We start from the raw sequence: 24,784 nt of genomic DNA on the forward strand, positions 1-24,784 counted from the left end.
AAGCTCATTGGCTTGCACAGGCTCGAACTTGGCTCTGATACCATGTTGGATATTTGGATCAGCAGGTCTGTTGGGTCCTACTCTAACAACACCAATATTGTCTCTAACTTTACTACATGTCTAATCCGTTAAATTCTGCGTTTTTTTTTTTTTTGAGTTAAGCGATATTGTGCGTTTTGGATTGTTAATTGATAATTACCGATTCCTGCCCATCTGTGAAGCACTTTTGGCTGGGAAAAGAAGTTTGACAAAAGGGGTTACCGTTACCCCACAATGTCGGTACGGTATAAATGTTATCTCCCCTCCAAAGTAAAGTAGCAGTTTAGATAATGCTAAACAGCTTCCCTTCTTTTTCTTCAAGAAAGTTGTCTCTCAGCTCCTCGCTTTCCTTCAACTAGCCTCGCATGGGGAAACTCTGGGTTGAAGTGTGCCTGATATCCGCCCGAGGGCTTAAGCGTTCGTCTTCGTTGTGGAAGCTCCAGTGGTATGCTGTTGGGTGGACTAATCCGAATAACAAGTACTGCACCAAGATCGATGCGTCTGGAAATGAGAATCCGGTGTGGAGAACCAAGTTTGCTACCTTGATTGAGGGCTCGGAGGCGGACTTGCAGGATCTGGCGCTGCAGGTTGAGGTGTACAGCAGAGAGCCTATCTTCCTCCGGGAAAAGCTTCAGGGGACGGCAACTATTGTCCTGAGAGAGTTTCTGGCTAAGCATAACAAGAACTCTGAGGCTCCGAGGCATGGAGCTGAAGAAGTTGGGAGCTACCAGTTGCGGAAAAAGAATTCCAACAAACCTCAAGGGTTCGTCGATGTCTCAATACGTATTTCTGAGGATATGGAAGCTCGAAGCTCGTACACAGGTATTCATAATTCATTGAAAAACTTCCAAAGATCTTGTATAAATTGAGTTTCGAATGTGATGTGATTATCGACTGCAATTCTGTTTTTAGGCAGTGAAGGAGGACCTATGGATAACAGCATTACTATCACCTTTGCTACCGGAGACGGATCTGCACCAGCGATACGACCTGTAGCTCGACAACCAAGGCCGGAAGATCAATTCCGTATCAACTCCCTAAATGCACAACCAATGCCTTTCCTTCCAAACTATTCCAATCCATCTGCAGTCGGACCAAGCCACCCACCAGCCAGCGCAACAAGTTACCCGCCGGCAGGCGGACCAAACTACCTGCCAGCAAACAGACCAAGCTACCCCCCAGCAGGGGGGCCAAGCTACCCACCAGCAGGCGGGCCGATCTATCAGCCGCCTAGAACTCCATCACCGCCTCCCCCACCTTCTAATGTTGGCTACATACCTACTTTTATCCCGAGAACAGATCGAATGCAGGAGACGTATATCAATATGCCATCATCTGGAGCACCGCCTGGTCGTAGAGGAGCAGCTGGTGTTGGAATGGGAATCGGTGCTGGAGCGCTGGCGGCAGGTGCTGTGATCTTTGGTGATGACTTCATGTCAGGATTCGATGTTCCTTCTGGCTTACAGGATGCTAGTCTTACCATATCAACTGATCCTCCTTTCTGACCATGTTTGTAATTAGCATCAGATTATGAAATGAAAATCTGTTGGTTGCTTTTTAATTACAACTATTAAACATCCAAACAGAGATTTGTAATGGAAAGGGTTTTACAGATATTGTAATAATTCTTTAATATACAAGTATTTCCCATACGACCATTGTACTGGACTAATAGACTTTTCAAGCCAGAACTTGGAACATTTGGACAAAATGCACGATCAAGATTGTTCGAGAAACCAGATTGTTTCGGTTTCAATGTTTTGCACCGTTTCTGAAGCTGAATCCTAGCAATTTACGGGACAGGTTTTGCTTCTGGCAATGTAGCTATAAAGATTGCTTTATTTTACGAGATGCTGTGAAAAGCAACATAACACTTCCAAATATTTACATCCAACAGAGATTCCGTATCAATATTTTACACAGGATGAAAGAATGTATAGTTGCATGAATCATTCGAAAGTCTATCTTGGCCTGCTTTCGGTTTTTAGAAAGCGTACATATTCCTGCTGCACCATCTCACCTCCATTCACTGGATCAAAACTGCATTTGTAGAAACTGATCAACCAGAAGAAGAAAAAAAAATCAGCGATGCAGGGGTGGGAAACAAATGAATGGGTAAAAAAGAAGGGGATAACTTAAGGGGGATCGATTTTAAGTAAACTTCATTACGAAACAAAACTACTTATAATTTCAATCACGGACCTAGATGAACCGTTGAGGAATAACTTGTAATTTCAATCACGGACCTAGATGAACCGTTGAGGAATAATTACTCGAATATCTCAACTATTTTAGGCTAGCGGAAAATGCAAGGACAAATAGAAACACATACAAAGAGGGAGCATACCTCCCATCCATGCCAACAATGATGACACTGTTTTGAGAACCAAATGCGGTAATGAATTGAGTGTCTTCTGGCAAGTGGAACTGAGCAAATGACCATTCGGAGCTAAAATATTTTGGTAAAACCCCTGCAATTGTCCAAGAGATTATTTTTAGAAGAAAACACTTAAAACCATTCAAGGGCAAGAAGTTACGGAGAAATCCAAACCAAAGTCCCTTGAACACTTTAACAAATAGACACGAAGTATCCAAGCAGATGACACATAGTAGTCTTGAAAAGAAATTTTGAGCACAATTTTATTACCTCTCATGAAAGACAATGACGAACTAGAATTGGCACCAGTGTTTGGAGAAGTAAGAGGATCCAGGGAATTTGAAGAGTTCTGCTGAAACATTGCTGGCCCTTGAGCAGAATTATGAGCAGATAAATCCTCCCCAAGTACTCTAACTCTGAGGCTGAATATATGCACAGTACCTTTGTCACTCGATGCTGCCAACCACTGGACATTTGGAGAGAGAGCAATACTGTAAATTTCGGCTCTATCCACTCCTCTGCGTACCTACAGAAAGGCAATAGATTAATATATAAATACAAATGAACTTTGTTCTTCTATTCAGTAATTCACAGCATGCTAGTTTAAAAAATTCATTTTGTCATACGGAATCTGAAGCCATTCATCATAAACTTGAAGAACAACCATAACATATTACTAAAAGTTCACATGCAATATGCTACCTCTTGTAAATGAGTCCCATCCATTGTGTTGAATATTCTTATCAAAGTACCCTTATTACTAGCAGTTGCAAGAAGCAGCCCGTCCATTGTCAGGGTGAAGCATGCAATATGAGAATCATGAGCATTGATTAACTTCGTCACGTTCAGCCCAAAATGTTCAATTCGAACTTGTCCTCGTTGAAGGCCTGGGCAAGCCAGCACAGATGTATTTGGATGGTGTGAAAGGCAGCACAATCCCCTAGGATTTGCTACAGTCTCAATCTGATGCAGCAGCTTCAGATCCATAAAGTTATAAGCATATATCTTGTGCTCAAGAACAACTACTATGCGATCGTGCTTTAACTTTACTGCACGAACCTCAGACCTGAATGAAAATTCACCAATACATCGGCTCTGATGATCATCCCAAATCATAACCTTGTGAGGCGGATATTGTGAATTGTCCCAGCTACCAACAAGTACAAGAATGTTGCATCGGAATAGCATCTCCACAATTTTGAATCCCCCACTTTTCAAATCACGTCTAAAAGTTTCTTTGAAAGGCTCGCAGTTGTAGATGCGAAATCCATTGCTTGTGCCTGCAGAGAAGCAACCGTTGTCTTGATTCCAAAACACAGAGAGCAACTCCGTTTCACTGTCATTAATGTCTGGTTCAAGCAGGCTAAAAGAACCAGAAGCCCCAGAATCCGGTGATTCATGCCTGGCAAGCCTTGCGGGTGAAAGTATTCCTCGAGATGTTGACACTGTTGAACTCATGTCAGAATCAGGCTCACTTACAAGTTACAACCCATTTCCACAATCAATAATCATGTGACACGAGAGATAACCCGGAATCAAAGATGGATAACCACAAGATCAACTCTGCCATTCCAATAAAAAAAAACAAAAAATCAATGCTAAATTCTTCAAATACAAGAAAAGCAGTTTATATCAGTTACTAAAGCTGAGAGGAGATGACCAATTACTCATCAGGAGCAACAATGTCAAACAGAGAGTATAAAAACTGAATAACAATATCAAATCAACCATGTGAAGAATGCTAAATCCAACTAATTCGAAACAAAAAGTAACCCGAAAGAGATAAAACTTAAAAATTCTATATAAATTATCATCCTTTAGAGAAAATCTCCAATACCCATTATCAAATTAAACTAATTGGATTTAAAACCTAGCAAATCACCATTAAATTAAGCACATTTCGCAATAAATTATCCATCTTTTCACAGTACAAGCAATGAGAAGATCATGATCAAGTAAATCTGGACAGCTTGATTTTCACATACGATCATATTCCAGCAATCAATAACCATAATTACGAATTTTCACAAACTTACAGTTGCTACATCGCCAGTGATCAGCAAAAAATTGAATCTTTCTTGGAGCCGCAGATGTTCTATCAGAAAAAAAAAATGATTAATCGAATTAATTAATTATATTCATGGGAGAAAGAGAGAGGAGGGGAGTGGAGGAGAACAGCAGGAAGGAGACGAAATTAGATTCAGAGTTTGAGAGTCGATTGCTGAATTTCGATCTGAAACTGGCCATCAGCACCAGACGAGGCGAGAGGAGACGACAAGGAGACGTCTGTTTTTCCCTTTTTTATTTTATTTTCGATTTTCTCTTTTTATTTCCTTTCCCCTCTCTATTTAGTTTTAATTTTTTAAGGTTTGTTTTAACCGAAATATTCATGAGATTGTTATAACTCTTTACTTAGGTCATTGAGATTTAAAATCAATAAATATGATCATGAGATTGTTTATCGTCAATTATTTTGGTTCTTTTGTGAAAAATCTTAGTTAAATTGAAAAAACCATCAGTTCAAGTGAAAATGTTGATTTGACAAAAATACCCTCAATTGAATAGAGATTTTTCACAGAATGAGTAAAATAGTTGACGGTTGGCAATCTCAAGAACCAAAGTGAAGAGTTATGACAATCTCATGAACCATTTTAAATTAAAAAAAAAACTTTTTTTTTATTGAAAATTAGCCCAATTAGGCGTTTTGGTCTTTAAACTGATATTTATAAGGTTCCTTCTCGTCTCAATTAGTCACAATATTTATATGTATTTTGTATCCAAATGGCAGGAGTAGGATTTTTTTTTTTTTTTTTTATTATATTCTTTTTTCTCATTTGAACAGTTACGATTAAATTATATCAATATCTTATATCAATTTTTTATAAATAAATAAAGATAAAATGAAAAATGTAAGAGGAGGAGAAGAAATGCGAAGGGAATAAGAAGAGAAGAAATCTTACTCCCAATCGGCGATTCGGTAGCCAACCCAGGGGTAATTATCAAGATTGAACAAGGATGGATGAGAGGCTAAAATGAGTATTTATTCTTTCCCTTTCCTTTTTGTTAAAAGCTGTATTGGAGGAGTGAAAACTGATCATCTAATGCAAACGATGTATAAAAATGATAGCAACCTTGTACTAACCTTTTCAAATTGCAAGTCTATTTTTTATTTATTTATTTAAACAAATGATATTGTCCTCACTAAGACCATCTTCAATGGTTGGGCTAAAAGCCAAATTTTTTAGTCCGAAAAATTTAGTTTTTAACCCAGAAATAGTTTTTTTGCTCCAACCGTTCTAGCCTAAAATTTTAGTCTGAGATTATTAAAGAATGAATTTAGGCTTTTTTTTTTGTTAAATTAATTTTTTTTTAAATAAATATGTAGACTATCGTAAATTAATTTTATGAACATTTTAATCTAAAAAAATTTAAATTCTGATAAATATTGAGTAGAGTCCACTTTGATTTCTGGGCTAAATTTTGAGGAGAATTTGGCATTGGTTTAGCATTTAGCATTTAGTCCAAAATTTCCCCTTGGATTGGAGTGGGTTTGGAGGAAAATTTTGGGGGATAATTTGGCTTTTAACCCACCATTGGAGTTAGTCTAAGAGGGAGGAGATGTAGTTAGCCTCTAAATAAATAGACAAGCAATACTGTTGTTAAAATTATATTTTCTATTTTCATCATTTAATATTCTTTCTAAACACCAAAACCTAAAAATTCTATGTTCTTAACAACTGCTTTATAATTGAATTACCACCAGCAAATATTGGTCATTTATCATTACTCAAAAAAAAAAAAAAAAAAACACACACACACAAAAAGAATGGTGTAAACGGTGAAAATAATAAGAGTTTTGATTATTTTTCAAACCAAATTTGTAAACCATATTATAAGTCACAAATATAAAATAAGCATGTTAATCAAAACTTAAGTAATAATTCAATCATCAACAACCACATCATATGATTTGCAAAATGACTATTGTTAAGGAGACTCTAAATTGACGCTCTACCAACTCATATTTTGAGCACAATATTTTATAATGTTACCACGAAATTAACATTATATTATAAGATTACGAAGAGTCCATGAAGTATTTCACTATTGAAAAAAATCTCCTTAACATTTCTTACAAAACTTAAATTATAGTCAATAATAAAACAATAAATTTGAACTTGATCCTAATGAAGTACAGTACTGGAGCTGCATCAACCACATTGGAACTTGAAACTCCTGAAAAGAAAAATAAATAATAAAAGGATCACAATGATAAAACAACCTAGTTCAGTCTGCAGCACATTCTACAGATACTAGTGGACGCACTCCAAGCTTGTCTCTGCAATTTTCCTTAAAACGAATGCTGATTTCCAAAAGAGGACTTAAGGAATGAACTCCATTCGTTCCAAATATGGAAATATACAGTCATCACATCGCCACATAATCAAACTTTAAACACCACTCACCGTCCAGTTCCAGAAATAACTAAAAAAAACAGACCCAACTCCAAGAAAGCTTTGATTCGAATATATAAAATGCCGGCTTTAATTTCCTTACTTGTTCCACAAATATGGCAATTATTTTTAAAGTATCTGGTTAAGTACGGATTAAGCATCTGATATTACTAGATAAATCGCTGTAATTAAAAAGTAATAATAAATCATCAAAAGACAAGACAGCATAGAAGACCGGACAGCTCAACTCCAGATGAAGTTAAAAATGTGACAAAAGGTACGCCTTTCGATGAACACATGCAATGCAAGAATGAGAACCGAGGCCTTCTGCCTCAAATATACATATATATATAAAATACGTATATACCTACACACAGAGAGACACAAATAAGCAGAGCAATGCTTGGCCAATATTGCAGAAAACGCAGTTTCTTGTAACCTTAGAAAAAGAGCACAGTTTCATGGAAAATTTTCAGTGAAATGTTATGAATGGTGAGTGCAAGCATGGTACTTGATGCTGCTGCATGTTACTGGCACGGCATGCACATGATTTGAACTTTGAAGTACATGAGGAAAAGGGAAAAGTTACTGACTGAAAACATTATCTAGAAAAATGGGAAGGTAAAAAGAGATGAAAGCACCTGACCAAGATTTTCTTGTCGGGTGAAAAAAGTAGAGGAAATGAAGGGGACTGGGTAAACTGATTACAGGAGGACAATGGGAAAGCTGTGATCAACTCAATGGACAAGAGAAGGCACTCGACGTAGGTCCCTTCTTCGTATGCATGGTCATTAGTCCTAGCTAGAGTACACCTACTAGAAAGTAGAACCCATGAAGTTCAGTAACTGGGATCGTCTCCGGATCTTACCCTCCAAAGCAAACTAAGCAAAACATCTCATTCTTTCATTTTTGATACTATGGCCAAAAATAAATTTAAATATTTAAAAATTCTCACGCAAAACAAAGCAAGATAAAAATGAAAGGATAGGATGCTTTGCTTAGTTTGCTCTAAAAGCTGGGATTAGGTGATCCCAGTCCAAAATTCAGGACGGGCTTTTTACTATTGAAACAAAACAAGTGCATGTATACATGGAGGCAGATTCTCTACCTTCTCATTTTTCATGTGCTCCTATTTTGTGTGGTTACGGTTAAACTATGTCAACATTTTATATTATTTTTTTATAGAGATAATAAGATAAAAATAAATAGTAATATAAAATGTTGACGTGGTTTAACCGTGACCACACAAATAGAGAGCACAGGAGGGCACGGAAAGTGAGAAGGCAGAGAATCTGCCTCCTGCATACATCCAACAATTTACTTGCCAAAGTATAAATTTGAACTACAACACTTTTCAACAAGAGACCACCTAATCTACGGGTCAGATTGACAGTTGCTAACAGTGTTTCTTGCGAGAGAATATCAAATGGTTAATCATCACTTAACTTAAGCACGTAAGATATGGGAAAGAATGACGATGATAATGATCAACTCTTTTAACTGATATATAAGCATATGAAACTAAATAAAATTTTGGCAGCTAAACCTTAACTAAAGTATGGAGAAAAGTGGAGAGAATGGAAAGGAGGAGCTCCCTTCAGTCCAAGCGCAGAGAAAGAGGGATGTAAAATATCTCCCGCATCATTCACACAACCACAGTAGCAAATTGTCTGATGATTTCGGAAAGGCACAAGTCCCACATCCGATGACGGTCCATCTGCAGTCGCTTCTAGTCCGGTCCGGAAGTGCCACATCTGAGAGCAACATATGTATGTGCAGCAGGAATGAAGGAAAGTAATAAGACAAGCCGGATACTCCTTTAATCTCTACTGAGTGCTTGAGTGAATGAGTCGGCAGCTACTTCGACAACCCTATCAAATCCTATCCATGTGTGGACTGAGGAAAGCTCTCTCTCACCATTTCTTCATTATTCACCATGTAACTTTAGACCTAATTGATGTATTGCATAGTAATTTTGTATCAATTAATAAAGCAAAACCCACCATGCAACATTTTAATTTCTACTGGCCTACACATTCACTCCTTCAATCCGTCGTACGGTAAGTTGCTTTCTGACATTCATAGAAACCAATAAATTAAGCTCATGGAAATTAAACCCACCATGTAACTGCAACTAGTGCTACTGTGCACCACTTTCACTACGAAGCACTCAAATCAATGAAACCAACATCAGCATCTGCAAATTAAAAACAAACACATATTGAATTCTTAGTCCAAAAAAGAGATTTGAGTTCGTTTAGTCAAATTTTCATATGGAAGATGGCTAGCTTGCTATTTCATTATATCGAGAGCTGTTTCCATTAAAAAAATGCCCAAGGCTTAGCTTAATTAAGAGCAACCCTAATCCTTTCCATGGATTCTTAGGGGGAAAAGGGAAGATCTAAATAGGTAAAGATATATAGACTTAGAAAGTGCGAATTCTTTTCTCATTCCCAAATATGGCTATTTATCACTACCCACAAAATTTTCTAATTCATTGAGTAGGTCAAACACGCACAATTTAAAGTTATGTTTGTCTCAGATTCTCATGAATCCCAGACGGCTAAAATAAATTAAGACTGTCTATTTCAGAAATCTAGAGTAGTTTACTGATAAGAACCCAAGTTTCATCACGAGCATATAAATTTACAGTTACAAAATAACTCGTTAAGTGAATTTAAATAAAAGATGGCATATTTTTTTACAGTTGAAAAAAAAATTGGTTCTTTGAGGAGGCTAAGCTAACAAGTGAATCTTTAGCAAACTGAAATACAAAGAGGCCTAATCATACGAGAACACTATATCGCTTAAAAGAAGAGGCTAATAGTAATATAAACAGACTTAAATCTTACAAATAAAACCCATTTTCTGCTTCAGACTAAATCAATTTAAACAAAATTCAAATGACCAAATACAAAATCAGACCAAAGTACTGCAGCTAGAAGAGAGAGTAAAACCCCCCCAATCCCAATAAAAACTACATAAGTACCAATATATAGAGAGAGAGGAAAGAAACCATTGACTTGTGATGAAACTTCCAAGCAGCTAGTAGTATTCCATATATGCAGAATATAGGATCCACAAACAGTGCACAAAATAGTGGAAGAGACTACTACGAAACCCTAGAATCTAAGTAATTAGAGGCGTTGTTCAAAACCCTAATCCATATTTATTTTCCTGGCAGGTGAAGAAGAAAAGGGATTTGCAGAGAAGAGAGAGAGAGAGAGTTTTAATATGTCCAAGGCAAAAGCAAATGATGGGTCATTGTCGCCATGGCCATATGAGAGTCAGACACAGGAAAGCGACTCAAGATCTAAGCAAATCTAACGCAGGCGAGAGAGGAGAGAGGGTGGTCACCTTTCTTCTTTCGGGAGATTTTTCACCATAAGATAATCACGAAGATAACCAAGAAAGGATTTGTGAGAGATAATACTAAGCAGTCTCTCCTCTCTCTCATTCTCTCTCTCTCTCTCAAACGCACACACGGTCACACTCACCCACCCCAACACGCACATGTAAACAACACTTTGGCTGACGCAAACAAAGGAGAATAATACACACACACACACACACACACACACACATATATACATGGATTAGATATGAGTTTGGGGTTGGTACTGTAGCATTTTGTCATCATGGTACATAACATACATCAATCCTAATTTGACCCAAAAAATCAACACAAATGTGATTTCCACTACATATACATAGAAGGAGATCATCTTCGGATCTTTCCTTCCAAAATTCAGCGATCAAGTGATCTGGATCTTTATCAAACGGTTAAAAACAGAGAAGTTAGCAAAAACTTTTAAAAGCTATAATAATTTTTGGCAATGGAATCAAATTTTAAAGATCCAGATCACTTGATCCTTGAGCTTTGGAGGGAAAAATCCGGAAATGATCTTTTTCCCATATACATTTACTTTCCACCACTGCAGTAAAGCTTCATCTTATACAAAGCAATTTATTTGAGGAAAGACAATAAAATATGGTAAAAATAGGGTTAACTATATGTTACACATTTGGATGTCGTTTGCAAAATGAAACACGTGGTTTTAATTTTTACATTATATCACACTACGTGGTTTCTGAATTGCACTAATTTAACATCTCCGTCAATTTCACAAACTAATCAGACGTTAAATGCTAGTATGACATAGACTTAGCTCACATTTAAAGCACACGTTAACTATCAATTTCATAAAATGATTAAAAGAGTAAAGTACTAAACACTAAAATTGATGGTCAACACCTGCTTAAAATGTGCATTAAGTCTATGCTACATTAACACTTAAAGTTTAATTAGACGGTAAAATTGACAAAAAGGTTAAATTAAATTATGCAAAAATTGAAAACCCGTAGCGGATTTTACAAATGACTCCCAAACTTCTTGTGTAAAATACAATTAACCCAAAAAAATGTTATGGAATGTGGACAACCGACAACCCACGTCTCTCTCTGAGAGCCTACTGCGTGCACAGTATCACAGTCCCACTCCCACTGTAGCTACCACTTGGGGTTTTCTTTTCAAAGCCTCTGCGAGCAATCAATGAAGGATGTAAATTGTTCTGTTTCTAAACAGTAAACACCACAGTGGCAGTAGTAGCCAGTAGGGGGGCATCCTTTCAGTTTTAGGGTTGGTATGTACGCACAAAAGACACAAACAAATTCATAAGTCACGTCCATGTCCTTTATATCGTTTTCTACCGAGACAGGTTTACTATCATCCTGTTTCACGTGATGTACGAGAAACGCTATCATTGTTAACAATTTTTTTCACCATTGTTAACAATTTTTTCACCATAGGTACTGTTTCTTTGGGATGAAATTTTTTGAAAAAAATGGACAAATTTACATGACAGCCATAGCCCTTGCCTAGCACAGCTATTCCGTCATCGAGTTCGGACCTAGCTATAGCTACAGTTCCAGATTCTGATTGTATTGGGTGTTAAGGAGGGAATGCACAAATTCAGTCGGTTCTCTGATTGTGGAAACCAGACGGGCATCTGTGCATTTTTTTAGCCAGTCTTGTTTGCCATCATCATATTGTATACAATGTCTGAGCCTCTGAGAGACTGCAATATTCCGATTTTTCACCATGGCATAAAATCTACACACACTCGTTGCTCAATGGGGAAGTGCGCAAGAATCAAATCAATTGCTGAACGACTGTCAGTCCTGCGTTATCGTAGCCACCACCAAAAGACCAGATGGTCTCAATTTTCAGTCTGGTTTTAGTGTCATGGCCAACTAGAAATCAAATTACAACGAGAATGTTTGCGGGTGCTGATGTTTTAGGGTTTTGTTAGAATCGGTTTTATTAGAAACATATTGAAACTTTTGTAAGAAACACTGTGTTTCACATAAAAGCATTGTACTTTTCTATATCAAACGCTATTATATATAAAAGTGTTTTTGATATCCAAAAAGCACTTTTGATTTTTTAGAAGCACAAGAGTCTATGACTATTTTATGTAGAAAGCACTTTTGTTCAAAAACGTTTATGCTAAAAGTGTTTAAAATTTGAACATGTTTAAGTCTAGCTAGTGTTTTTCCAGAAAACGCTTCTACAAACTATAGCTCTTTAAGTTTTATGTTAGATGTAATCAGAAGTGTTTTTAATTAGTTGTAAAAGAAAAAACTTTTAATCCTTTCAGAAGCAATTTCAAACACATCATTAACCATTCTAAAAAAACTCTCAAGTAGGCCTATCAAGTTACATGTACAATAAGGAAATAGATGCTTATTAGTAAAGATGTTGGGGAAACCCTAGCCTGCTGGTCCAAAGATTCTTCGAAGGCTCTATTGCTGGTAAACATGAAGGGGAAATATTGTAATAAACTGATAGCAGTCAGAAACTTCCAATGCCCAAGAAGCCAAAAAAATAACCAATTGATGCAAATTATAGGAGTCAACTCCTCAGCCAAAGATCCATTATGCAAAAACAAATAAAGGGTTTTGCCAAATTGTGGTCCCAAAAGACTGAAACTATTTGAGTAGCATAAGGAAAGTGAACAAGTAAAATATTGGATTATTGACCAAATGTGTGAATGCATGAGCCGTTTTTGTATTACTTTTTTCAGCACTTAAAAATGACATGAAGATTGGACCGATGACGACGATGGTACTACTTTGATTCCACAATTCTGGAGCCATATAGTGTGGGGAGCAGCAACAGCAAGCCAGGTTATGTCATTGGACCACCAACAATTCTGGATCCTGCATTATCCTTGTTAGATTCATGTCACTCATAAAATAAAAAAATAAAAAATAAAAAATAAAAAATAAAAAAAACCACCTTAAAAAGTTTATTTACTTTGAATGTAAAAGCTAATGGATCACTTAGGCTTCTTATATATTGCATTTCGTGGCATGCAGCTACGTCATGAAGTGTAATGGCATGTTTGGACCAGGAATTTTCAAATAGCAAGGCAATTGGACAATAGTTAGAAATGAGCCCTACAGATAATTAAATGGAGGGTTTTGAAAGGATTATGGAATATCATGTTCACTTACGTGAAATGATATCGGTCGTTCTGATTCTTGATTTTTCCTCATTTACTAAAACATGAGTATTATAATTATTTCACGTTCTAATTATCTTAAATTTACTAACATATGGAATATATAAAAAGGGTGTGGATTTCTGCTACAAATCCACTTCAAATCCATATTCCAATGCAATATAAATAAAAGATCATATTAACTGGGAGGCTTCTTGATCTTATTCTCATTTCTTCTTTTGCGGATTCATAACTTCACCCATTCAAAGTATGTAAACATATGAAGGGATTAGTAACTCTTTTATTTATGCCCTTGTAAAGGTTATGTAAGGAGTGCATTTCATACTCCAATAATTTTTGTTTTCCCTTTTTTGTCAAGCAACATTCTTTTAGATTATTTCTAACTCATTTAACCTTGATCTTTTGTTACTTGCTAATCTCACATCGGAAATAGGGCAAGTGCCTCGGCTGTTCATCACTTCACCTTTGTATAAAACCCCTAATCAGTTTCTCGTAACAGGAAGAATTCTTTAGTCCGCAGTTACGGGAAACAGGAGTCGAGTGCGACCAAAATACAAGGTAGGTGAGGTATTTTGTGTTCGCGATTAGACAGTCGAGTTGTTTTTGCACCCAAAATCCTCTCCACTTAGAGAAGAGAGATGCATGAGAATGACTTGTAATTATTAGTGAAGAGAGAGGAGAGTTGTATCTGTACAAAGGAGATAACACATGAAAAGAGGTCCCCTGGTTATCAGAGGTCACGGTTTTGCATCTACTGTTTTTCATCATCCATTCGGATCATGGATGACCTCATGATTGCAACATATTGACATAATATCGATCCGCATCTCGTCTCCTCTAGTTATACCTTCCATCTGATTACCTGGAGGCAACCTAATGATGATACAATGCTATCAGACATACTTTCATTTTTGCCTATATAACAAAACCAAAGCGAGACCGTCTCAAGAATGCTGCTCATATATCTACGCTCCACACGTAGAACACTCGGAGTTCAGAAAAACTGGAAAAATAAACTCGTTGATCCGTCCCCAAATGTTCGCAAATCTGCAGGTTTTACTACTGACCTGCATAGCGGGCAAGTTCTTTCTCTCTCAAACCTGAAGAAAGGTAAGTAGTTGTTAGTTAGTTGAAAGGGTTAAAAGGTGAACATAAGCGAAGCACTACGACATTGTAAAACAGTTGAAACATAAAAAATATCAAGCCGCAGCCAGTAGTGACCTAGTAGGATTCTAGTTTAATTACAAAGCAACAACATCCACAAAAAGTGTCATGCAGTTGACCCAACTAGCAAATAGATGGGTCCCTACTACTTGGCGCGAAGCAAAACTTGCCGCAGGCAGAATTTTGTTCCAAGGCCATGACCATTTTAAAGAGAGTTATTTGGCTCATCATTAATACTTATAAACAACAGGCACGAATCATTACAAGACAAACCATAAGAAACTCACATTCCAATATTTCTGATATACTATCGCGATCATTGATTTTAAAACTTGATGAGAAACATAAGGAAAATAAGCTAACCATTCAGAGACACAATCCTCGCAGAAAATATGTTTACAGCGCAACAGAATCGGAGCATGCATCTTCTCCTGGCAAATGGCGCAAAGGTCTCCCGCTGTATTTACCTGATTCAATACACGTGTGAGCTAGAATGCGTAAGTAACAGCCTAGGCAGAAAAACAATAACAGTATTCACTACGTAACACTAAACATGCTTTAATGCATGCAGAAGCAAGGGAGGAACCAGACTTGAAACTACGGACCTAGGGAGAAAACAACTCCCAAGTTCTAACCAAAGTGTCTCCTAGGGGACGAGAACAATTACCCACCTTTCTAGGTGACAAATGTTAAGCTATAACTGGCCATTCCATAGACATGCTTGCATGCATAAAAACATATGTGCACATACATGGAAAATCATCATCATTGCTTGTTAGATGAACTCTTAGCATGAAAAGAGATATCAATGTTTTGATTTGAGCTAGGAAAGAAGCCTCAAAGTTGTTCCAGTAAACAAGTTAACCAAGAAACTTAAGGATAAGGCACACCACTCCCAAAAGGCAGGAAGATGTTACTTATAAATAAAAGATTAGAACTTATAAAAACTTCAAAATTTATGTTACTAACAAGATTCTACTTTGGTATCAGGACAATACAAACCAAGAGTAGTATGTCAAAGATTAACATTAAACAAGGATACATAAAGGATGGGTAGAGCTTGTTTTTCCTTGGGTAATGAAGGATAATAACTTGAGGCTAAACTCGTCAAGGAAAAAAAAAAGTGATCTCAACCCTTTCCAGAATCCAAAGTAAATCAAATAATTCAGTTCGATGTCATACCTCTTCTAATGTTGCATGAGACCCATAATGGATATCCTTTCGTGACAATGCTCTTATGGAAGCAAAAAAGGATTGGACCTAAAAGGCAATATAACAAAATATAACTAATAGATTGAATTCAAGTGCCACAGAGTATATAATTATCTTCCAGTACAACAGCTTACTATTTATAGGCTTACCTTCTCAACAACAGATGTTAGCTTAAAAGTTAAATATAATCCCGTCGTAAGTGAGGAGAAGAGGCTCCCATTGTCTTTGTTGAGGAAAAATCTGTACCAAACAGGTGTTGGTAACAAGGCCCGGTACAGCAACAGTGAATACTCAACTACAGTTAACATTTGACCCTTCAAAATGAGATAGCAACGTTCAGAGAGTAATTCCAAATTATGAGATACTTGAAGATGATATGATTATGGAAATTCATAGTCTCAGCATCATATCACCTGCCGACGATAATTATGGCCTCTGCCATTCTTGTAGTATATAAGCAACAAACACTTGAAGGCCATCCCTGCCTGCCTCACCATGGTATCTGAAAGTAATAGAATTTAGAGAAACTCTCCCACAAATTCAAAGAATGGCAAGCATTGCACTACAATAGCAGTGGGCCAGTGGCATAGCGCAAATAAACAGCAACATTAAAGGGGCAAACAGAGGACAGAAGCATGAATTCTATATAGAACCAGAAAAAGCAACTGCTCAACCCCACATTAACAGATAGGTTCTAAGTTAACAAGTTGATGATTTCAATACAAAACTTAAAACATATTGTCATTCTATCCCAACATCCACTACATCCTCTTCTTACGGTTGCAACAGATCAGCCGTCTTCTCTACATCTAATATATCAGTAAAACAATTGTATTCACAAAATAATTATAGCAAAAAAGACCGTTTCCTTACCATTTACCAAAATGGTGAATATGGCATGCCAGAAAGGTGGTATGGCTTTTGGAGGAAGCATTGCCAATGGGTACAGAAGATCATCACTTCGATACCACCAGTAAACACCAACTACATGAAGCATAAAAGCACCAGCAATACTTATAAGAACTGAGATTTTTCTATCTCCCTGCAGAAACCAATGATTGTTTAAGATATTTGATCTGGCATTTGAGCATATCTTAGAGCCGAAGAATCTACAAAAAATCTCATAGAATTAAAGATGTATTAAATCACCTTTAGAGCAGTCTGCTTCTTAACAACATCATTTGACCTATACATGACAGCTGACACCCATATAGTGACAAAGAAACCTGCAAGTTCACAACCCAATAAACAAATGAATACAGCACTGCAGTAATAAAAAAAAAGTGTAGTGCTATTCAGTATCCACACACCCATTTTAACTTCTCACACACTCTTCTCAGTTTCGGTCATCGGATCAAATGAATTGAAGAAGATCGATAGCCAAAAATTAACAAGGGTGTGAGAGAAGTAACAATGGGTGTGTGAATAATTTTAGCCTAAAAAACATGCAAGAGAAATGCATTAAAACCATTTAGGTGAAAAAGTGATCGCCATTCATTTGCATAGATAATGCCATTGACAGCTTAATCACACTATTATGAGAAAGGATATTTTTTAGCACCCGACAAGCTTAATATTCAGACTTAGTTATTCTTAGGACTGAAAACTATTAAGCGAAAAAAAAACTTGCTATCAAGATTTCAAGTGTTCGTGTACGATGGTACAGTCTCTCACATTGGCATCTCTATGATAGTTGATAATAAGAACAAAGCACTGAGCTCCCTAAAGCTAGTATTTCTATTTTATGTCACCGACTATTAGAAACAGTTTCTTATCTTTAACATCAACTGTTAACGTTACCAAAGAACATGGATGTGACTCAACTCCAAATGGGCCAAGAAAATCCTAGCTCCATCCAAACTGCAAAACAAAGATACACTAGAGAATGCAAAGCATAGGCCCTCTAAAGTAACATAAACAGAACCGAAAACACTACAGCTGCACACTTACAGAGCAAAGGCCGAGTTTTTCGTTACACATTAAGTTGATTCAGACGTAAAGCTAAAGCCAAAATCCTAGCAAATTATAGCTGATTGCAAATTAAGAACAACTAGAATAACCCACAATAGGCAATTAAAATTTGAAGTTAGTAAGCAAGTGGTGAAAGTCTGTACCTTGCAAATGCTGACGAATGAAGACGACGAGCAAGAGCAACGAAAAGGGAAGAATCTGCTCAATCCACCTAGCTATCTGCTGAATATCATATCTCTGGTAAGCAGAATCCCTAGAACTATCCTCCGCGCCATTCCCAGTATCCCCAGCGTGTTCCGGAGACGACGGAGCCACCAAGGGGACTCTCTCGTCCGACCCGACTCCATTGACCGTACCCGCCTGATTATCCAACGAATGAAGCCTACCCAGCGACCCACCATTCTCCTCCCCTTGAACCGGCACCGTCGCACCCCCGTTCCCACGGTCCACCTGCTCGCCGGCGCCGATAATCCGAATTGAAACCTCCCTGGTGTTGCTCGACCCGGAGGTGCAGGCCGTAGGGGAGTGTGGCCGAGAATCGGCAGCGACTCCAGCGTTGACCACGGGAGCATCGGAATCGCGGCGGGAAGAGCTGGGAGAGAGTATTCCGGAGTAATCCAATACGAATGAGAGCGGCGACTGGAAGAACCGGAGGGCGGGGAATTGCCTAGACCCAAACGACGACGTATTGCTGTTACTGTTGCCGTTATTCCCAGTGGCTCCCCCACTGGCGGGACTACTACTTCCGGAAGAAACCTCCATGAAAACCGAAAACCCTAAAAATAATCTCTTTGGGGTTTCAGAAGAACCAACCTTTCGGTTTTGTACCGACGAAACGGCGACGGATTCAGAGACGACCGACCGTTGAAGAAGAAACGGTCAAAAATCGACAGATCAGACTGAATAGAACGGGGCCGCCCTATTTACTGAGAGAGCTGCGACTGGAAATTCCAAAGCTTGAACCAAAATTTGGGGATCAAAGCTTTCGTTTTCTTGCTCGAGTAAGATGAACGGTAAGCTACGCATCGTCGGCTTCCTCGTTGGTCCCTCCTCTCCCCTCTTTTTTCTGTCTTGCTTTTTGTTTATTTATTTTATTTTATTTATTTGTTTATTTATTTATTCATCGTCATTGCATTGGCATTGTTTTGGCCGTTAGCAGTAACGTGTTGACTTTGCTCCACCTTCGGCGTGGTACCAATCCGGTCGAACTAACCGAACCGGTCAGTTCAAACGGATTGACCGGTCTATCAGGTTGGCTAATTTGATTTGGTTTTGATAAAATGTCTAAAGAGTATTTAACCGAATCAAATCAATTAGCCTCAGTTAAACTCAATTACTCGGTCACGTATTAATCTTTAAATTATTCTGGTTTGCACGTGCAGTATATTCATTGGTTTGTGATTAGATAACAACTAGTTATTTATACCCGCGCGTTGCTGCGGGTTTTAAACCAGAATGAAATGCTATATTAAAGACTTGAAAAATGAATTTGCAAATCAATGATAACATTAATAACAAAGAAAATGGAAAAGTTGGAGAAAAGCTTGAATTGTGAGAAGGTAGGGATAAACATGAAAGTTTATGATTAGATCACAACACTTATAAGTGTTTTTGGATTAGGATGATCATACTTACAAACAAAATATTAGCAGATACTTTCATACAGGGATACAAAAAATATTAGAGCTATATATTCTACTTTAGCTGTTCTTTGTGCTCTAAAAACTAAACCAGCTTCTGTACACAAAAAATTAAGAAATGCTGGTATACGGAGATGCAAAAAATATTGTCGAGTTTTGTGCAAAAAGTGGTATTTACAAACCACCAAAGATATAGGACAATGTTTAATACAAAGTAGCAAAAGATGCAAAATATATTGTAGCAGAGGAGGAAACGTCTTATAGCAGGACCATTATCAATGTTGACATTGAGAAACCAACCTGTATAGAGAAAAATAATGCAAGGCATTTAGATAGTGATTAAGTTCGCAGCTGAGCAGTTTTGAAGCAAAGAATTTAGCAAAATGGAACCATACTGACCCAGTTAATTTTTGGAGGTACTATCTGTTTTTGCAGAAGCTGGAGGTGGATTTTTTTTCAGCAATTTGATAGGTATTTCATCAAATTCTTTTGGGTCAACTTCTGAAATTTCTTCTGCTTCACTGTTTTAAATGACCATGAGTGATGAGCACATTTTATTGGATAAAACATAGAAAATGTTGTCTAACTATAATTCGTGTCTCTTTACTCAAATTGTGTCTTTAAAAAAAAAAAAAAAAAAAGATTCTTGACAGGTATATATTAAGCAAAGCAAGATAGCCAGAACATATGAATATTTGAACACAGGGAAGTAAAATAAAAGTATCAGATTTTATGATACTATGGAGTTTGAATCTATTCCTCTGTTCACTGTCAGTAAAAAGAGCTTTCCTCACAGACTCCCTCTTTCGTTTATGTGATTCTCCGCTTGTTTCAGGTGGTGAGGTCAAGGATAATACAGTAATGGAAGATATTGTGACTCCTCTTGGTAAGATTTGTGGAGTTATTGGTTCTATAGCTGTATCATTAGACACATTGTAAACCAACACGTCACTTGAGTTGAAACTATTTTTTCTATTTCCGAATTGCAAGTGGAAAATCTTCTTTTGTCCAATCAGTCGCAAAAACTCATTTGGCAGTTGTTGTTGGTCAATAGATCTCTGATTCATGACCAAATCTTTGCAGGGCATACCAAAGAGTTTTTCTCCACCTTTGCCAATTATCAAAGCACTAATTTCATTAGTGTTGTCTTCAAGAATCAAATTAACTTTGTACCTATATTTAAAAATTGAATTCCATGAGTTTTTTTTTATGGTTTATAACTCATTGTTAACAATCAGAGCAAAGAAGTTTAAAGAACAGAGGTTACATATTTGAAGTCATTTTTTAGTTGGAAAGAAACAGCATGGAATTGAAAATCGTAGAAAAAGTAAAAAAAGACAGAATAACAAACTTGCATATTGAATGTTACCATGGTATTGGAATTTGGTTGGGGTGTTTCTGACAGATGAGTTGTCCAGTCGACGGGTCCTTATGCATTTGTTTGGCACAGCTAGGGCAAGCATTGTACCACCAATCATAACGTGTGTCAAAACGTTTGATAGATGCTTTACATAGGAATGTATCATTCTGTCACATGTTTTATGACACGTGTGTCATAAAAGAGCAACAACAAAATTAGTTTCTGTTCAATATGTAAAAATGAAGGTAAATGTTTAAATAAATAAAAAAAAAAAGATAGAAAAGCATAAATCATTTGTATACCTTATACAAATCAGGATCCAAAAAGGCCAGCTCATCTATTGTTACTCTTCTTGCTGTACGCAGAATTTCAGCTTCATTTGCCTGCCTTGAAGAAGGAGGCAATATTTTTACAGGGACTTTACAGGTTGAGAACCTGCAAGTTTAAAAAGAAAATAAGAAATTTTGAAAAATTAGCATGTTTAGAGGTTTGAACAGGAATGACGATTTTAGAAGTGCACTGACATTGATTTATATGAGTTAACCTTCGGGATGTCTGGGTCGATGAAAAAAAGGGAGGAGCCAGTACTATTCAAGACGATGTTCTCTGTCGATGGTAAAAAATAATAACATAATTGTAAAACAAATATTAGCAAATATGATAGATGAGTAAATGTTTTTAATTGGATGATAGATGTTTAAATGTGAGGAAAATATTGTAATGGATGCATATAAAAATGTGGTAAAATAATTTGAACATGTAATGCTAGAAACAAAATACAAACTGTAACAAACAGGTTCTAACAGTTTATAAATAAGAAAGAAACAAAATAAGACATCAAAATTCTGTCCTAAAGAGTAACAATCAAATACACTAAAATTCCATAATGATAAAATAGTGGAACAGTTTACAGCAAGAAATGTAAGAACATATCTAAATAAAGACAGAAAAAATGGGTATTAGTTAGATGAGCTTACCTAGGTAAATCTTGACTTTTAAACTTGTAAATACAACAATAATCGGCAAAGACAACTTGTGGATTGATAAAGAACAAAAAGCTTCTGCAATATCTGCCCACAATGTAACAGATAATTCTTCTTTTCTGTGCACAAAACAAATGAGAAACAAACACTAAATTTTCTTCCCAGCCTAACAGAGAAAATGATATTAACAAATTGGAATTGCAACAGTTAAAGAAAAGAACAACCTGATATTCTCAATGTGTATATCACACTTCTGCACTATTCTTTGATTAATCTGTTTTGATTCCAATTGCTGGACCGCAGTTATATGGCCAATCACATCTTACAATTTAAAAAGTTAATACAAAAATAATGTCAAAACTCATTTCAGTGAAAAAAATAACAGAAATGTTTTTAATTGATGAACATGTAGATACACACACACACACACACACACACACACACACATATATATATAGACAAATACACACGTATTGATGTTACCTGTAAGAATATAATCTCTGTTCAGACGCGGATAGAGCATGTTGAAATCTAGTAGGAAAAACCTATGTCGAGGGATGGGTGGAAAGATGGTAGACAGTTTTTTAAACAATGTTATACCAGTGAATATAACCTGGGTTTCATGCGGCACCACTTTATACTATCCTCTGATGTTGATCGTGCGAAAATTCATGATTTCGTAACAACTACCAGCATCAATCTTTGAGGCAACCAGTTCACAATCGATGTCTGACGCAGATGCTTCAACCGCATTGTTCTTTGTAATTGATCACATGCCATATTAAGAAAAAAAACAAAAAAACAAAAGAATAATAACATAATTAAAAGACTTATGAGTAAGTAAATAGTGAAAAACATTATATTTTGGTACAGAGAGATTGAATGAGCACAGTGGGTAAATAAACTAACTGAAAATATGTCAACTATCATAACCAAGATTTACAAAACACTTTAGACATGTTAAAAAATGAAACTGTTAAAAAAAAAATATATATATATATATATATATAAACATAAATATAAATTAACAAACTAACAATGAAAAATAAAAAAAAAACTTACTACATAACTATAACTGTTAAAGTACTTAATTTGAATTATGAGAATGATGGCTTACTGTTTCATCAACCAAGATACACTGTAGTGTAACATATTTGCGAACAGTTGCAGAAATGCTAGATTTCCATATCCTACAGACACGAATCTTTATTTTCTCCGCTTTAGTGTAAGGACGCAATTTTGCAATAGGGGTGACATCAATTGTTTCCATTGAATCTGTTAAAAGAGAGATAAATTTTATAAAGATAAGAATCAGTATAACACAAATCTGTAAACAAATATGAAAGAAAGGATTGATTTCTTTCATTCCTAATTAAATAAATAGTTAAAATAATTTTAACATAACTATACAAAACCGATAACCACTACATAAACTCGAAATTCCAAAAATAAAAAGGACTCAGAAAAGAAATAAGCCAACCAAAAGTAATTAAAGAACTAAATTTGACAAAAAAAAAATACATTTCATATTAGGATAGTAAAACAAATGATCAGAAATTAACATATGACAAAAAATAACTATTATAAAACACCTAACACATTATGAAAGCAGTAAAACAATAGTTGGAAAAAGCTAACTAAAGAGGAAACCAAATAATCAATTCACAAAAGTACAACAAAATTTGAAGCACTTGTCCCAAAAGGGAAAAGCAGGGTTAAGCAGATATAATCAATTACTTTCCCACACTGCAAATGCATAAACCAAAAAGAAAAACACTTACTAAGTTAGTTTTAATAAGTTAAGAAATAAATAAAAAACAACTATGTTTGTCAGGTGGCATGGATGTAAACTGTTGTTTTTTTTTCCTTCCATAAATATAACTTTACATTAATGTGAAGCGGAAATAAACACAAATTTGAAACAATCAGGTATCCATGGTACTCATCTAAATTTCAAAGCATTGACAACAAATTTAATATTCTATAGTCCCAAATGATCACCAGACATTTAACCAACTAATTAATAAAGCATTTGAGGATCACATGATTGAAAACCTAAATCTCAAACTTTATATATCGATGTGCACGGAAGACAACTAACTTGGCAACAAACAATATTAATGCAAATCTATAGATAAAGAAAGAAATCCAAAACGTTTGAACACAATTGTAGAACAAAGCACATTGCATTGTGATATTGAATTGAACCCCTACTAACAATCTAATACTGTGAACTTATTTAAGTTCAAAAATAATATAAGATGTTAAACCTGAATTAACATTATTATCAAATAGGGAACGTTTGATAAAAGCAGCAAAGCAATGATTCAAAGGGGAAGACTCAAAAAGAAACCACATATTACAAAGAACAAACATCACTTACCAAAAGCGGAACAAAACGTCAAACACGTGTGCAGGCAGTAAACTGTAGAGTTAAGGAGATAATAAGAATTTTCCCACACTGCAAACAGACAAATTAAAAACATAAACACTTAGCAAATCATGTTTAATAAGCTGAAAAGGAGAAAAAAAGACTAATTTTCTTAGATGTCATAGTTAGAAACTACATTTTTAATGCAGAAACCAAACCCATCCATTAGGAATGGACAGCTAGCCTGTGCTAATTAAAAAGCTCAACAAAAAACAAAACCAAAGAGTTACCCATCAATGCAGAAGTAAAGGATTGACATAAAGAATAAAACAGTGAATCATAAAAAGCAAGACCGCAAGTCACAATTCTAGAAGAGGAAAACAGAATGCTCACAACTCAAGCAACAGTATCAATATTGTTCTACTAAATTATATGTTATATGATGAGCATTATTTTGATTGAGATATCTCACATGTCAAAAAGTGAAGAAGTTCCAACGAAGGTGACAACCGCATTATATAAAGAAGAAACCTAGACCTAGTTGAACATGTATAATTTGTGAAAAATCAGAGGTTGTATAAGGAAGATTTTGAAATATGCATTTGAAAATAGATACCATCTAATTATGTTGCTTCACAAACAATGCTACCGATGAACTTATCTTTCTCCCTTATGCTGGATTCGAA

The 24,784-nt window shown here is 36.1% G+C and overlaps 3 protein-coding genes and 2 long non-coding RNA genes across 6 annotated transcripts; 1 reads left to right on the forward strand and 4 right to left on the reverse strand.

The window, feature by feature from the left end:
• Nucleotides 1–336: 336 nt before the first annotated feature.
• Nucleotides 337–1,600, forward strand: LOC137720991 (protein SRC2 homolog). Its single transcript, XM_068460122.1, has 2 exons — nucleotides 337–861; nucleotides 952–1,600. The coding sequence occupies exons 1-2, from the start codon at nucleotides 405–407 to the stop codon at nucleotides 1,542–1,544; spliced, it is 1,050 nt and encodes a 349-aa protein (XP_068316223.1). The 5' UTR covers nucleotides 337–404; the 3' UTR covers nucleotides 1,545–1,600.
• A 260-nt stretch (nucleotides 1,601–1,860) lies between these two features.
• LOC137720990 (autophagy-related protein 18c-like) lies at nucleotides 1,861–4,719 on the reverse strand. Of its 2 annotated transcripts, XM_068460121.1 has the most exons (6): nucleotides 4,453–4,719; nucleotides 3,119–3,979; nucleotides 2,687–2,942; nucleotides 2,387–2,510; nucleotides 2,242–2,285; nucleotides 1,861–2,094 (listed from the first exon to the last, which is right to left on the reverse strand). In XM_068460121.1, the coding sequence occupies exons 2-6, from the start codon at nucleotides 3,872–3,874 to the stop codon at nucleotides 2,066–2,068; spliced, it is 1,209 nt and encodes a 402-aa protein (XP_068316222.1). In that variant the 5' UTR covers nucleotides 3,875–3,979; nucleotides 4,453–4,719; the 3' UTR covers nucleotides 1,861–2,065. The 2 variants fall into 2 exon arrangements, with proteins under 2 accessions (XP_068316222.1, XP_068316221.1); XM_068460120.1 differs by lacking the exon at nucleotides 2,242–2,285.
• Nucleotides 4,720–6,431: 1,712 nt separating this feature from the next.
• LOC137720992 (uncharacterized) lies at nucleotides 6,432–10,385 on the reverse strand. Its single transcript, XR_011066602.1, has 3 exons — nucleotides 9,887–10,385; nucleotides 8,992–9,067; nucleotides 6,432–6,652 (listed from the first exon to the last, which is right to left on the reverse strand). It is a non-coding gene; the product is annotated as an uncharacterized lncRNA (long non-coding RNA).
• A 3,651-nt stretch (nucleotides 10,386–14,036) lies between these two features.
• LOC137720989 (uncharacterized) lies at nucleotides 14,037–18,814 on the reverse strand. Its single transcript, XM_068460119.1, has 8 exons — nucleotides 17,888–18,814; nucleotides 16,923–16,999; nucleotides 16,647–16,815; nucleotides 16,187–16,275; nucleotides 15,923–16,087; nucleotides 15,744–15,821; nucleotides 14,925–15,028; nucleotides 14,037–14,497 (listed from the first exon to the last, which is right to left on the reverse strand). Exons 1-8 carry the CDS (start codon nucleotides 18,504–18,506, stop codon nucleotides 14,392–14,394), a joined length of 1,407 nt encoding a protein of 468 aa, XP_068316220.1. The 5' UTR covers nucleotides 18,507–18,814; the 3' UTR covers nucleotides 14,037–14,391.
• Nucleotides 18,815–20,759: 1,945 nt separating this feature from the next.
• Nucleotides 20,760–22,482, reverse strand: LOC137719598 (uncharacterized). The gene is made up of 4 exons (XR_011066418.1): nucleotides 22,211–22,482; nucleotides 21,722–22,048; nucleotides 21,047–21,179; nucleotides 20,760–20,911 (listed from the first exon to the last, which is right to left on the reverse strand). It is a non-coding gene; the product is annotated as an uncharacterized lncRNA (long non-coding RNA).
• Between the last annotated feature and the right edge of the window lie 2,302 nt (nucleotides 22,483–24,784).

The sequence above is a fragment of the Pyrus communis genome, chromosome 16, assembly GCF_963583255.1.
Source record: "Pyrus communis chromosome 16, drPyrComm1.1, whole genome shotgun sequence".
Taxonomy (NCBI): Eukaryota; Viridiplantae; Streptophyta; class Magnoliopsida; order Rosales; family Rosaceae; genus Pyrus; species Pyrus communis.